The sequence below is a fragment of the Colletotrichum graminicola genome (genome assembly GCF_000149035.1).
Source record: "Colletotrichum graminicola M1.001 genomic scaffold supercont1.6, whole genome shotgun sequence".
Lineage (NCBI taxonomy): Eukaryota > Fungi > Ascomycota > Sordariomycetes > Glomerellales > Glomerellaceae > Colletotrichum > Colletotrichum graminicola.
In genome coordinates, this window is record NW_007361010.1 from 473,163 (window position 1) to 488,047 (window position 14,885).

Sequence of the window (14,885 nt, forward strand, 5' to 3'; positions counted from 1 at the left end):
GTCTGCAGGCTGTGTCGTCTGTCAGGCCTAGGCGCATGATATTGCAGCAAGCCAGTCGAGGGGTGTGCGTCAGGGAGACACGGGGAGAAGAGACAGAGCGATGGTTTGCTAACGCTCCGAGGGAAGCAAATGAAAGAGAAGGCCAATGACGCGTAGGAGATTGGATTTGTGTGTATATAAGTGTGCGTCCTGTGATTATTGGCTTGAGTATGCAAGCAACAGAGCAAAGGTACTATCCTGTCTGCGGATAAGCAGGCGAGTTTCTTAGCAGATGCTTAGTTGTCTCGGGCTGTTTGTTGAGGAGCGAGACTCGATGACCGGTCTGTCACTGTGGCCAGAGGATTTCCTCAGGATGGCCGACGCTCCTCCCTAGGGGATGAATGCAATGCGCGCCGGTGATGCCACGGGTCGGATGACGTCGGCAGTCGCTAGCTCGAATTGGATTTCGTTGGGGGGCGGTGGAGAGGAGTTTTGGGGGGAGATTTGGGAAGGAAAACGGAGCCTGCGTAGGCAGCTGACAGCTGACAGTAAGACAATGTTGGCTTCACCAGCTGATGAAGAGCATGGGATGGACGGGAACCTTCCACGCCACAGGAAAGCTGGTAGGGGCGGCGTTTTCTTCAGTGGACGTCGTGCCTGAATATCCGCCTGTAAGCTCCGGTTGTACCTCAACGGACAACCAGCCAGAGGAGGGAGACAGGGATGCTGACGAGAGACACTCTGCGCTTACCATAGGTACCTAGGTACCTACCTAGATAGATAGGTTGGCATCTTACCTACCTGCGCAGACTAGGTACGCAGAGAGAAGGGCGAAGATAATCCTCGTCACAGTGGAATGACAGACAGACATGGTCATTCATTCCGTCACACCACATTTCATTCAACCGTGTGCACATAACCCCACCCTGTCGTCCCCGGACAACCACTCCACCCCCCGTCTTTGCCCGTGGCAGAGCGTGGCGGGAACTCCTGATGATCAACGAGGCTGAGCAGGGGGGTCGTCTTTCCATGGTTACCTGGTTTTGTGGTGGCGGCATGCTTGGGTTCGGTTCGGTTGATTCATCGACGAGACGTCAGCAAGAAAGTCCAAAAAAACGAACTCTTCCTGGGGGTGCGAGGGAAATTGACTCCTGGGGGGGGCGTCTTGTTGGCGCGAGTCTTGGACTTGTGTGGCTTGTGAAATGCTAAAGCGCCACGCTCCACCCACCTACCTACCCTGGCGTATCATCATGTTTTCCCGCATCGAAACCTTCGCGACTTTGACACGGTGGCCTTCGGTTACATCACCACCCACCCCGCTAGAAATCCCTTGGTACGCCGTAGGCTGTTGCAAGGCTCGGCGGGCTGGACGTTGCATCACGGCTCTGGACCTTGCGCAATAATGGACAACGAATACTGGACGTTTTAAGTCGTTGATGTTGATGTTGATGCACTCATGCAACACTAACTACGCAGAGCAGGCTAACGATTGAAACACGCAAATAACCAGATTCCGAGTCCCCGAACCCAATGAAGTATTCTAACTTATCAAGCGTACAAGCCGCCTCTTCTTTGGGCCAGCTGGGTGCATGACTGGGTGACTCTAATGGCCGGCTCGTCATCAGGGCCAAACCGAGGGCTTTCTCCATTCCCGTGAACCAATGCAGAGCCCCAGTAGTAGAGTAGAAACCCACTCCATTACGCACATGCTTCCCCGTCACCCCAGGGATAACAACTCCGAGTGTCCAAGTCTCGTCGTCCTCGAGCCCTTTGACCGGAGCTTTCCATAGACGTGGTACCATCATGTGGTTCCAGTGCCGACATGTCCCCATTCACAATGTTTGCTAGTTGACCATGTATACTCCGTCCGCCATAAGCAACACCAGGAAGCTCAACCCAGAGCTCTTGGTCTATGCTTAGACGTACTGCGAGAGCCACCGGATACCGTCACCGTACCCTGTTCCCCAAGTTAGCCACTGCTTCCTCCTCGCCGTGCCACGCAGAAGGGAGAAACTACGCACCTTGTCTCAAGACAACCGAGCACATAAAGACCTCGATCGGACGAATTCCCTCCAGAGGCACCTTGCCCTTGCCAGTCGTCTGGTACATGCCGAGCTGGTGACGCAGCTCCTCTTCAGAGATGGCATCAGGATGGTCAATCTTGTTGCCAAGAATGACAAAAGGAACCTTGGCCAGCTCTTCCATGGACAGGAGAGCGTCGAGCTCGGCCTTGGCCTCGGAGAATCGCTCGTGGTCCTTGGCGTCGACGAGGAAGACAATACCGTTGACTTCGGGGAAGTAGTCCTTCCACAGGCGGCGGGCCTGCTGGTGACCACCAAGGTCGAAGGTGGTGAAGCGCACATTGCCGATGGCAAGCTCCTCGGAAGCTTTCAAGGCGGTCAGCTACTGGACACATGCGCAGAGCTCGTCGCCGCCATGCGTTTATCAGGAGGGATATACTCACTGGGGTGAAGAGTGGGCTGGAGAATAGCGACACGGTCATTCTATTGCATCTGTCAGCCATAGACTCCTCAAGAGCATAGCCTCATCCCAAAATATCACGTATCGGCAGATCCGACGTTCCGCGGGTTGTAGGTATCGATGGAGATAGCATCTGGGTTGTCGGGCGGCACCGTACCTTCAGCATGTGCAGCAGAGTCGTCTTTCCGGCATTGTCGAGACCGAGGAAGAGGAGCTTGGCATGCTTGTTGAGCAGACCAAGGCTCGAGAGAACGTTGTAGACTATCGAAAGAATGCCAGTTAGTTCATCGATGTCCACCCAGGGATGAGTGCTTGGCCAGCAGAGGCGCGCAAATGGTTGCTACAGCTCGAAGGAGAGGATCTAGGACAAAGCAGGGATAAGAAAGTTGGAATACATACACCAATCAATAATCCACATCTTGATGGCAAAGGGGCGAGATTATTGTCTCTATCGTGAGGATGGTTCGGAGATGGGCGGTGGACGTGAAGTGGGTAGGTTGAGGACGGGGGGGTTTCGTGGACTGGACTTTTGCTCCCAAGAGACAAGGTGTGCAATAAGGTGAGGAAGCGTCCTGACTGCTTGGACTGGGCTAGGCCTGGCTACCGTGCTTGTGTGCTTTGGTGCTGATTTGGCTGGGGCGCAGGGGTGCTGTTGTCGCTGCTGCTGCTAGGTACGGATACTGCTGTTGCGAAATGCTGAGGTGAGGTACTGCTGCCTTAATATTGAGGCCTCAGCCGTCAAAGGATGCTCCACAAGTTGCACCGCTATGGAAGAGGGAGAGAGAGAGAGAGAGAGGAGAGAGAAAGTACATACGGGTGCGTCAGAGCGAAAGTCACTTTGGTCCTTTCCTGAGCCGGGCTCACCAAAAAAACTCCGGTAGCAGTGTCAGGTGAATCAAAATGCCTTCTCATGTTTGACATTGCCGGAGACACCTACTTTTATAGTAATGCACTTGAGAAAAAGCATTGGTATGCGAATATAACGAGCTGCTGATATATGGTCGCGTTTGCTCAAAATGCAACTTGATAGTACTGCCATCCCGTACTGCTGCTTAACTCAGCCATTACCCAGACCATTGTCTCCAACTGACCCATGGTAACCATTGACGCTCTGAAGCAACCACATCTTCTGTGGCGAAACTAAATTCATAGGGCATCAGAATAAGTAGTCACAGTGCCAAGGGAACAGTATGTTGGAGGTCTGCGAAATCTCGCAGGAATGCAGTTGATCAGGCTTCCTAATGCTATGTGTTCGCTCAACAACCATGCAGGCCTTCATACACGCTATTCCAGGGGTATTCGTGCTCTCGTTCAGACGCCGCTGGACTCCTAATAAACGACAGAAGTAAGAAACGAAGCGAAAGATATGCGGATTCCTCGTCCATCGAGGTATGCTCCGGTGCAAAAATGAATACAAAGATATCAGTCCCATGGGCCGTCAAAGAGCATGCCATGAATCCACTCCACTCTGCCATGCATGCCATGCACCTTTCAATGCCGAACGCCGTGCGAAACAACTCTGTTCTCGCTGTAAATGCAAATAAAACCTCCACCCAGATGTGTGCATGTAAATTGTCCTCTCAAACCGAGATGACATAATTGCCCTGGCCGATCTTGCCGGCCATGAGCAAGCCCAACTCTCTCATACGCTCACAGCCGAGGCCGCGCTGCGGCTTGCGCTCGGGGACTTGTCCCTTGCGAGCGCGGTTGCAGTACTTTTGATAGAACTTTTCCTTGCGACGCTGTCGCTTTTGCTCGAGGCCCTTGACAATGTCAATGGCACCACGAATGTGCACATCGTTAGCCGGAGCCTTGATGCGGCGGCCCTTGGCCATGTGAGGAAACATGGAAGGGGGCCGAGGGAGAGACTTGGTGACGGTGAGACCGGGGCGAGATGCCAGAGTCTTGAAGGCGATACCGCCGTCGCCATTGCGGGGGGATGCGGGAGGGGATCTCAGCGTCTGAGGCGCAGGAGACCGCAGGCGATGGGGTGAAGGACCATCAAAGAGACGACGAGGAGAGCGGCCGCGAGCCTTAGGAGCAGGGGATGCGCGACGCTTGAGGGGGGGAGGCGAGTGGAAGCGCTTGGGAGAGGTGTGCTCCGTCTTCTTGCGGCGGCGGCTTCTGTCGTTTGCATGGTGCAAGTCGTCCATCTTTCCGTGGAAGAACATTTCGTCGTCACTGCTGTGGTGGACGGGGTTGTAGATCTCCTCTTCGCCCTCGTCCTCGGGGTCGGACGCCGGGAAGCTGGGGTCGATGTCTTGAGGGATAAGCTGGAGCTTCTCGCGTCTTCGAGCCGCCAAGCAGGACATGTAGGCGTCCTCCATAGGACGGTCCTCGTCGAGTGTGCCGCAGACGAAGTCGGTGCTGTCGGGGAGCTCAGGGGTACCAGGTCGAATCTTGAGACGCTGAGTCCGGCCACGGCGGGCGCGTAGGCTGGTCTTGGAGGCGATAGAGGAATCCGAGAGCTGCTCGGGCAGAGAGGGGCGCCTGGCAATGGGGGTGCTGTCAATGTTCAGCACAGTGGAGCGACCGGGCGTCCACAGGCGGAGATCCTCGTCTTCTTCCTCCTCCTCTTCAGAGTCGGCAAATCCGGTTTCCTCGTCAGTCTTGTAGCCGTCAGAGTTGTCGTCCTCGTCAGAAGCGCCGTCCTCATCGTCATCCTCATCTTCGTCATCCTGGTCCTCGTCTTCGTCAACATCATCGGCATCGTCCATGTTATCGAGGTCCTCGTCATCTTCAAGAGCCATATCTTCCTCCTCCTGCTCGGCCTCTTCCTCGGCCTCTGTCGCCAACTTGCGGATGGCGTTCTCCTTCTGAAGAGTGTCGTTGATGGTGATGCGACGTCCCTGGGAGGAGAAGGCCTGGCGAATCCAGTCCTCCTCACGAGGGATGTCACTGGCGAACTCATGGAAGCGAGAAGATTCGTTGTTCAAGTCGTTGTCGTTGGCGGTGATATACTTTTTGGTGGTGGGGGACCTCGCGTCCTTGTCTGCGTGAGGAGGAGCGAGGAAAGGCCCAGGAGACTGCGAGCGAGTGACAGAAGAGCGAGCCCTACGGGCCATCGTCGGAGAGGCCTGCTTGTCGAGGGCAGCGGGCTGAAGGCGGGCGGCAGCCATCTCCATCCTCTGGGGCGGCGTGTTCTGCGTAGAGGCAGGACGCTGAGGAACAGGACAGGCAAACTTGACGCAAGTTTTCCGCCGAGTCTCCTGGGCAGAGGGTGCCTTCACCATGGGCTGAGCCTGAATGGGCTCAGCGACCTTGGGCTTCGCGGCACAGGCAAACTGGATGCAGCGCTTTTTAGGCGCATCCTTGGCAGGCGCGCCATCAAGGTTGAGAAGACGAATCTCGGGAAGAGGGGGGCTAGGCGTGTTGGCGCGAGAGGGGCTGGTCAAGCCGGTGTCGCTGGTGAGTTCTGCGGTGGAGGCCAAGCTGATGTTGCTGGCCATGGAGCGGCGGCGAGCAAAGAAGGACATGCCCGGGCGAGCCTCGGAGTCCTCATCCTCGGACGGGCTGTGAAGAGCCTTGGTAAGGAGGGAAGCATTGTGGTCGACGGTAGTACGGCGGATGGGGTTCCGCTTGAACATGCTGTTCATGGGAGAGAGGGGTGGCTGCTGCATATTATCCGGAGGCTCGTCGACATCGGCGGGCTCGTCTTCTACCATCAAGGGCGTGTTGGCGCAGTTTGCCGACCAGGCAAGGACGTTTGACGTCGCGGCGTCATGTGTAGCGAGATGCGTCATGGTGAAGAGATGATGGTGTTGGTGGAGAGAAGATGCCAGGGTTTATATCAGGATCTCGACTCGAGGGTATGTGGCGGGGTGTTGGTAATTCCAGGCCTAATCGGTCAACGATGCTTCTAGCAGGCACAAGCGTTCCAAGCTCGACTTGGTCAAAGGCTCGAGTAGTAGTAGGTTGGAGATGGTTGCAGTCCCGGTGATGAGTGGACAGCTGCCTGTGGCAAGCGCGTGTTGTTGCGGTTGTGTGGTTGGTTTGGTTTGGTTATGGGTGGATGTAGAAAAGGGTGTCCTCGGGCGGACGTGCAGCTGAAGATCTCGTCTCGAAAGACAATTGCTACAGATCAAATCGTGTCCCTAGGGACCGTAGGGCTATAAGGACAGAACTGACATCGTCGAGGGAGCAGTTATATGAAGTAGTTGGTATGATGGGTGATGGTTGTGGTGGTGGTAGGGTAGGGTAGGCCAGGGTGGTTATAGGATGGCCGGGCGGTGCCTCAATGTGAGGCGCGGTAGTGCGATGATCCAGGGTCCTGGGGGTACGAGAATAACTGAATCGAGGTACAGATCCTGGATGAAAGTATGCTGTGGGCGTGAGTGCTCACGGCGTGGGCGCGGACACACAGGCAAGGATTTGATTGAGGTGGACGAGCAGATGACGTCGAACTTAGCGTGGCGCAGGCAAAGGTCGAAAACAGACGAAAAGGATGGGAGAGAGGGAGGGAGAGAAAAGGGAAGGAACAACGGGCGAAGGAAGGTGCTGGGATAGATGCTAGGACGGCGAGGGAACTTTAACGGGTTCTGGTTTATTCTTGGTGGAGGGAGGTGGGATGAAAATTCAGGATTTTCGAAGGCCGAGGGCTTGGGCGGGCTTCCGTTTTGCCTTCTGGGGCGAGTAAGGGCAGGGAGCAAAGGCAGCAGATGGATATGTACTCGACCATGTGCTGGGGCGGGGCAGACCTGACAAGTCGGTCGAGGTGACAACCTGGGAACAAAGGCAACCAAAAATGTGGGAGGAGGAGAAGGGGGGGTGTGTGTGAGAGCGAGGGTGAGGGAGTGTGAGTGTGAGTGTGAGTGGCGACGGGTAGCGGCCGCGACTAGTGGAGAGGTCAGTCGGGCAGTTTTTCCAAGGGCAAATTCGCTTTACCGCTTCGCTGGTGCAGTGGGAAGGAGTGCAGCCAGGGGAGGGGTGCATTCGTTACGGCGTGTGTGTGGTGGTACTGGGTGTGCGCGTGAATGCGTGTGGTTTGTGAGTGGTGAGTGTGATGGTAGTGTGGATTCTCACTCTCACTCTCTCCTTCTCCGTACTGTCAGAGGGCCCGAAATATGCGGTGCTTCAGTCGGCGAGCAATGGTAGCGGGAAGACAGGAAGTCGGCTGGACGACGGACAGGGGCTGGCGTAAGAGGCAGGCAAGAGGCAAGAGGCGAGTGATTGAGTGACGAATTGATTGACGATTGGTAATTGATGGTTTGGTAAAGAGTCTCCGCATACAGCTGTCCTGGCTGTTATTCGTTTGTGTTAGAGACGCTCCTCAATGCGGTGCAGAGAGTATCCGTAATCGCGTCGGCTTCGTTGATCAGGTGGGCGTTGATTTGGCAGGGCTGGGGGTGACTCGGGAGGAATGGGGGTCGGTCAACTCTCCAATAGCAGCAAGGGAAACAAGCAGACCAGAACAAGGTAAGATTGGTGTGTATGGTGCAAGGTGTTTTTCAGGGTCTGTCTTTGCGTGTGTGCGTGCAGCGGCTGTTTCTGCAAGACGGCGGCGGCGGCGGCAGGACAAGGAAAGTGTGGGGGGTATGGGATTGTCTGTCTGAGGCAGCGAGCGATAGGGCAAACGCAAAAAGAGGAAAACAAATTGCGAGCCAAGACCGAGGAGGCAGAGTCGAGTTCCGATCTTGAGCCAAAAAGGGAGGATTGTCTCTGAAAGACGGGGAAGGGTGTGTGTGTGTATGGGTGTGTATGGGTGTGTATGGGTGTGGGCGCGTGTGAAGATGGGATAAGAGAGTTGCTTGGCAAGATCAAACTAAGGCAGTTGGAGATCTTGGCGGACAAGGCGCTGCAGGCTGCGGACTGCGGACTGCGGTCTGTGGTCTGCGAGCCCTTGATGCTGAGACAAGAAAACCAAGCAGAGCAGAGCAGAGCAGAGCAGAGCAGAGCAGATGGTTCTGGCGAGGAATGTGAATGCGAATGCAAATGCGTCAATTTCAAGTGTAACGCCAAGTCGAGCAGGACAGAGCAGTCCCATTGCCCGCCTAGGGTTTTATTGAGATGTTTAAACTTTTTATTGTTGTTGTTGCTGTTGTTGTTATTTTTTGCTATTTCCCACCACAGTGAATTCCAGAAATTCCCTCATCACTTTGCTACGCTATGCTATGGCGCCAATTATATCTATTTTATTGTGTTATTCCTCATATCTTTGGCGTATGTCTCGAAAGGAACATGACTTATCCAAACGCGGCCTCGTGCCTGAGGTTTGAGGATTGGGTCCATCGCATTTCTCTTGGACAGCCCCAACTCTTTTTTTTAGCGAAATTTTATTGCGTCTTCTCCACCCAATTTTTCCTTTCCCTCCCTTGTCACTTTTTTTTTTTTTTTCATTTTTGTTGGCGTGGGGAACCCACCTGTTGCTTTGAGAGAGAGTTTGTCTCTGGGGGTGGCACGGATTGGGGAGTAGACTGAGTGTCAAAGTTGTCAACAGGTGGAACCCCCCAGAAGAAGCCGCTAGACTGGGGACGAGCCTGTTGTTCAGGGCTTGCAGGGACCCCCTGTGTATGCTTGGGAGAGGTTCCTATCCCGGTGGAAACCATCGAGGAGGAATTGAGAAACGCCTTGCAAATCAAAAATCAAATCACAATCCAGTCCAATCCAATCCAAATCACAGGGGAAAAAAACGAGAAGGGCCAGCGCGATCAACAGGCCGAACCGGGTCAAGGTAAACTACGAAACAGGCTAACACGGGAAATGGGAGATCCATCGGCCGTTGCGTGCGGGATCCACACAGTGCGTAGTCAGTGGGAAAGTGCCCGACTTTGGGCGGGAGATGCCCAGATACGTACGGCTCGAAACAACTAGTTATTACCTACCTAGATAAGATATCCGTATATACGGATACTCCGTACCTATTGTACTATATACGATGTACTAACGCTGCCAGCACACAGTAGGTGGAAGGTAGGCGGGACCCGGCACTTTCTCGCCTTCCATCGGGTACCGCGCCGAGGGACTCAAGCTTCGAGCGGAAAACGGCGCTAGTCGGGAAGGCGCATCCTCAGACGGTACGATGGACGAATATATCTAGGTACGTACAGTACAGCACATGCAGCCTCGCTCCTATTGGCTGCCAAATCCGCGATGAATACCTGGAAGCTCCTCTCTCCCGGAAAAGCATGCCCCACCGATGTCGTACCTGCCTAGGTACTTACCTACCTACCTACCCACCTGCCTGAGGACGAGCCGACGAGGGACGAGGGACCAGCCTTGGCCCGAGGCCCTGGCCCCTGTCAATCGAATTTAATCGACAATCGCCAACGGCTAGGTATTGCATGGGCACGGCATGGCTGGTTCTTGCACACGCTGACACACACACTCCACCAGCAAAGGGGACCACCACATCCAACTCCCTGGCCCCTTGCTCTTCACGCAATCCAACTCTGCCCCGCCCTGTCTTCGCTTGCTGATGAGATTCTGACGGTGAAGAGTGCACCTACCAACCACCACTCGACTCCAGATACCTACCTCGACGCACGACGCTAAGCTGGGGGTGTTGCCCGCCGCCCCGTGGACGAAATGGACGGATCCCGCGCGCCATCTCGCATCTTTCGAATACCAGACGCACGCTAGCTCGTTCATGTTGGCTCCACCTTGCGCCCCTACCTACCTACCTACCTACTACGTACCTAGTAGTAAGGGAGCTAGCGCCAAGTCTGACCTGCTCTCCCTTGCCTTGGCTCATCTCGTCAGAGAGAGTGACATGCATCCGCCTCACTGACTTGCTATGACGAGCAGGTCACCGCTGATTCACCTCGGAGCCACTTTCTCACCACACATACACCTCAATTCCCTCGGAATCTGTCCACTGTCCAGCTCCTCCTTTCCGAACCTCGACCAATCCCCGCAACCAACCGTTTTCTGCTCTGCTACACCTGCAGGTCGCATCTGCCCTCGTGAGACCGCCGTCCATTTCTTTTAGCCACTTCCCGCCGCCGCCTGTCTCGTCTCATCATTGCAGTCCAATCATCCCACGCTCCGACTGGCAACTTTCCATCAAAGCTCCCGACCTTTCCACAGACAGTATCCGTAGCACGCACATTCTTCTCCCCACCATCCACATCCAGCGCACCATATCATGTTGGCACGTGCTGCACTTCATGCCCTGGTGCTGTGCTGTGCTATGCTACCTAGGTATTATGCTATACCCGTCGAGTCGGTCCTTGTCCAAGCCTGGTTCAGGACCAATCTGTCTCCTACTCTCCCTCCCGGCTCTGCTTCTATTTTCTGTTCTGATAAACCCGCCGTGTCAATAGTGTCCGGGGCGCCGGCTTTTGCCGACGCAGACTGTCCTAGGTACTCAGTACTAGGCATGCATGGGTACATCCGTAGTAATACCTACCAGCAGCAAGGACATATCGCACCCAAAACCGCTGGCCTTGACTCGACGTCTTCTCCGTGCGTATATCCGTTGTATGTATGCTCGCAGGGGCCGCCCGCTGGCGCTTGCGTCGAGGCAGTTGATCAAAATGAGACATTTTCTCATCCTTCCCCAGCGCTCACTCCGTCGGCGACGACAGGCCATCCTCGCCTTGTACCTCTGCCGCAGTGCCGCTAATCAGGCACAGCCGTTCGTTCTGTCGTCCGTCAGCCCTCCCCTCCTCTCTCTGTCTCTGTCTCTGTCCCTCTCTCTCTCTCCGCCTTGCCCTAAACTACGTTTCTCTTAGAGCATTTTGCGGAAATCTTCTCCCCAAAATAACATCAACATGGCTGTACGTGAAGCTCCGCCTATTCGACGTTTCATTCCCCAGGTTTCCTTGCATCCCTCATCACGAAACATTGGACGGATTCAGGCGTCGCTGCCGGGGCCCTCCCTCATAGCTCAAACAGCTCGGGTAGCTCAGCCCTTTGTGTCTCCATGCAAGCCAAAGCAAAGCTTCCCATGGCATTCACCAGTCCGCTCTAATCCGCATTGACTGGACCAAAATAAAGGTGGCCCGTTGCGTTTGTTACCCAGCAGCTAGAGTAGCGTCGATCTCCAGCAGCATCAACATGTGGGAGGGCTAGTCTAGTGCAGTCAACGCACAGTCTTGCCAACTACCTACCTCACACAAAACACGCCGTCGACTTCTCTCCAGGAGCTAGCACAGTTGACATTTCCCTGTTTTGCTCCTTATTCATCTGGCAACATGGCCAAAGTTACACGGCCGAGCATGGACTCGTGGAGCTTGCTGGTGATGGTGTGGTGGTGGTGGACATGCAAGGCGCTTCTAGCTGCTTCGTCCTACAGACAGTCGGCGGCGGCGTGTTGGTCCTCCCACCACACTACATCGTCCACATGCAAAGTACCAGCCGACTTTTGTGGTCGCGTTGTGCTCGAAGGAGGACGAAGGGGGGGAACCCACCTTCTAGAGGAGGGCTCGTGAATTTGCAAGCCCCCGACGTTCGTCACCAGAGAACAAGCTTCAGCCCGACAGCCCTCATCCCAGACAATTTCCCTTTCTCATTCCCGTTCCCTTCATGGCTCGCCCCGGGCACCGTGGTGCCAAGCCTTGGGTCCGGCGGCAGCGCCACCATGTTGCATCCACATGGCAAAGGGGACAGCAAAAGCTGCGACATGCATTATATCATAAGCCGAGCGTTCGTCGTGCGTTTGCTTTCTGCAAAGGCCACTACCTCCTGTACGCCTGCTCCCACATGTTCCGCGATGAGCCGCTGCAGTCAAGCTCAAGCTCAGGCTCAGGCTTGGGCTCAGCCTCGGGAAATCATTATCTTGCATGACTCCAGCCCAGCAACTGCGACTGTCTGTATATCTGCTGCGGTTTTCTTGGCAGTCGGAGGTGACGAGAAGGACGAGATGAGATGATACAGGAGAGGACATGAAGATGAAGCAAGATGCGGTTGCGGTTGCGCGGGCATCGCGACAATCACCCGCCCGCCCTAGGCCGATTCCGGCCTGCAGTTAGCTCGCGTTTTGGGGTTTCGAAAAGCCGGCAGAGTCAACAAGGGCACACCAGGATCTGGCTCGGACTCCCCCTCCCCTCTCGCCAAGAGATTTAACGGGTATCCGGTACGGTACGGATAGACGGGCTTGTTTTGTCCTCTGGCGCAGCTTTCTCTCGCACAAGGCACGTCGGCTTTTGTTGGGCAAACACGCGACAAAGGAAACGCTGACAAGTGGTGAGGCCGTGGGTTTCTCTCCGAAAAGAACCGCCCCGCCACCTGGAGACGGACCAAAAGAGCGGGCTTGCTGCTGGCGGAGATGACCAGGTGCCCAGAGATGCCAGCTCCGTCCGAAGGAGAAAGAGGTTGTCATTACGGGCTGCCCCATCTTCGTCAAGCTCTCTTTTTGGCCGAGAATTTAGCCATATTGAGCCGGCCGCCATAATCTCGACTCCTCTGCTGCTGGAGCAATGTGACAATGCGGTGGGAGCTGGGCAATGGATTTTGCCCGTCCGGCACATGCTTTCCGCCGCTGGCCCTCTTCCGTCCTTCGGCCCATCGGCCCTCTCTTGGTCTCTCCATCCAATCTCCTTGTCCATTCTCCACTATTTGCTTGTTGACGCACGCTGCTTTTCCCGGAGAGGGTGCATATGCATGCTCCGGTCGACGGCGCAATGTTGGCGCACACGCAAGCAATTCCATGGGCGGTGTCGCTCTGCACCTACTCCAGCAACCGAGGGATTTTAACGTCAAACACTGACGGCAAACAATTGGGGAAGAGGGTGAGAGGGTCGTCCCAAGGCATCAACTGCTCATTTCCCCCGAGCTGGGTACGGCCCTGCCCTCACCCAAGATTATTGAGCGAAAGAGAGACAAAAAAAAGAAAAACTAGCAGTATCATAGCAATACCCCAGTAGGTAGACCAGGAAACGTGTTAGTCCCAATCTTGAGCCGGTGTTTCCGTCCTGTTTGTGTTTATTTGTTGACATCACTACCACATGTCGCTGGCGTGATGGAGAGTTATGCCATACTTCGCGATTGGTCTTTGAACCCCCGCCGTTGGCGACAGCGACCGACTCATGACAGCCAGCCTCTTCCTCTCTATCTCCTTCGCTCTGAATCCAGGTAGGGTCCGCCCAACGCGGCGCGGGATGTCTTGTCCTGTCTCCTCATTCTCGCATGTGTGGTGAGTTGTCCTTACTCCTTCTCCTGCTTTTGCCCCTCCCGCCCCCAGGGTCAAGGGGCAGCGCCATTTGTCAGTTGCGCGGCTGGCAAAGAGGACACACACACACAGAGAGAGAGAGAGAGAGAGAGAGAGAGAGAGAGAGAGAGAGAGAGAGAGAGAGAGAGAGAGAGAGAGAGAGAGAGAGAGAGAGAGAGAGAGAGAGAGAAAGAGAGGACATGGCTGGCGAGCAGGCAAGCCAACACAGCAGACGGCCCCCCCCCCGTCGCATCTCTTTGATCGGCGGCGCCTGCCCTCGATTCCATTTGGAAACGGGCGGCGCACTGTATCCGTGGTCTTGTGGTAGTTATAAAGGTCCTGGATATCACATATTACCCCGCATTCCGAAGGGGGATGGTGGTGGTGGGATGTGGGATGTGGGATGTGGGATTGCGGCGCCCGCACAAGCTGTTTTGATCGTTCTGGTTGTTGTTGCCGCTCTTACACCTGCAGCATCTCACCCTCCCCTCTCGGTCTCACTCTCGAATCTTCAGGCGGCACCGGCGCCTAGTGTTGGAAATTCGTCGACTGATCGGCAGGGCAGGGGGTTAGCCCCACGCAACCTGCCATCGTCGTCGTATACGTCGTCGTAATGCTGGCGGGCGAGACACGCAGGATCTGGAGAGTCAAGAGGAATTACATCTTCGAAGCACGCGGCTTGTCTGCTATAACCACCCGATATCCCCCTCCCCCCCCCCCCACCAGCATCTACCACTGCACCATGTCGTCAAGCTCGACTATCCCGCAGGCTAAACAAGTTGCGAAGTCATGACAAACGTGCTTGTTCCCATGGCCGTGCCTTTGGTGGCCGGGGAGGGGGGGGTCTACTAGTGTTCGTTGTCGTCAACGCCTTTCCAAGCTTTCCGGGCGGTCTGCTGTCGGTCCAAGGGCTTTGAACGGCCCCAGCCGCCCCCTCGGCGTCTCCAAGAAACCACCGTTGTCACGTTGTGGAAATGCGACGGTTCCCTCGGCTGTGGGCTGTCCCAGAGACGTTACAGTTACAGCCAGCTGCTGCCGGCGACAACGATCGCGGGAAAACAACGCAGAGAGATTAGAAATGTCACCCTCGCAATCTGTTCGCATTATACCCCGCGACTCGGTCGCCGCTATACAATCTCCATCTAGTTGGAGGAGCGGGAGCCTTCTTGTTTGAAGTTGTGATTCTCAGACAGTGGGCTCCGACACGCTGGAGGCATAAGCTACTCTATCCCCCCCCTTTATCCCCCTCCCCCAGATTTTGCGCTTCCCAAGCGGTGAAGGGGCATAGAAAGCGGCCTAAGAAGGGGGAAAGGCTGTCTCGGGAGGCTGCATCAGG

At 55.4% G+C, this 14,885-nt stretch overlaps 2 protein-coding genes across 2 annotated transcripts; both read right to left on the reverse strand.

The window, feature by feature from the left end:
- Positions 1-1,895: 1,895 nt before the first annotated feature.
- On the reverse strand, positions 1,896-2,878 carry GLRG_02181 (ADP-ribosylation factor family protein; the record flags this gene model as incomplete). Its single annotated transcript, XM_008092839.1, has 5 exons — positions 1,896-1,936; positions 2,001-2,366; positions 2,444-2,483; positions 2,618-2,721; positions 2,860-2,878. 5 exons carry the CDS (start codon positions 2,876-2,878, stop codon positions 1,896-1,898), a joined length of 570 nt encoding a protein of 189 aa, XP_008091030.1.
- A 1,162-nt stretch (positions 2,879-4,040) lies between these two features.
- GLRG_02182 (uncharacterized protein) lies at positions 4,041-6,203 on the reverse strand (the record flags this gene model as incomplete). The annotated part of the gene is made up of 1 exon (XM_008092840.1): positions 4,041-6,203. One exon carries the CDS (start codon positions 6,201-6,203, stop codon positions 4,041-4,043), a length of 2,163 nt encoding a protein of 720 aa, XP_008091031.1.
- Positions 6,204-14,885: the final 8,682 nt, after the last annotated feature.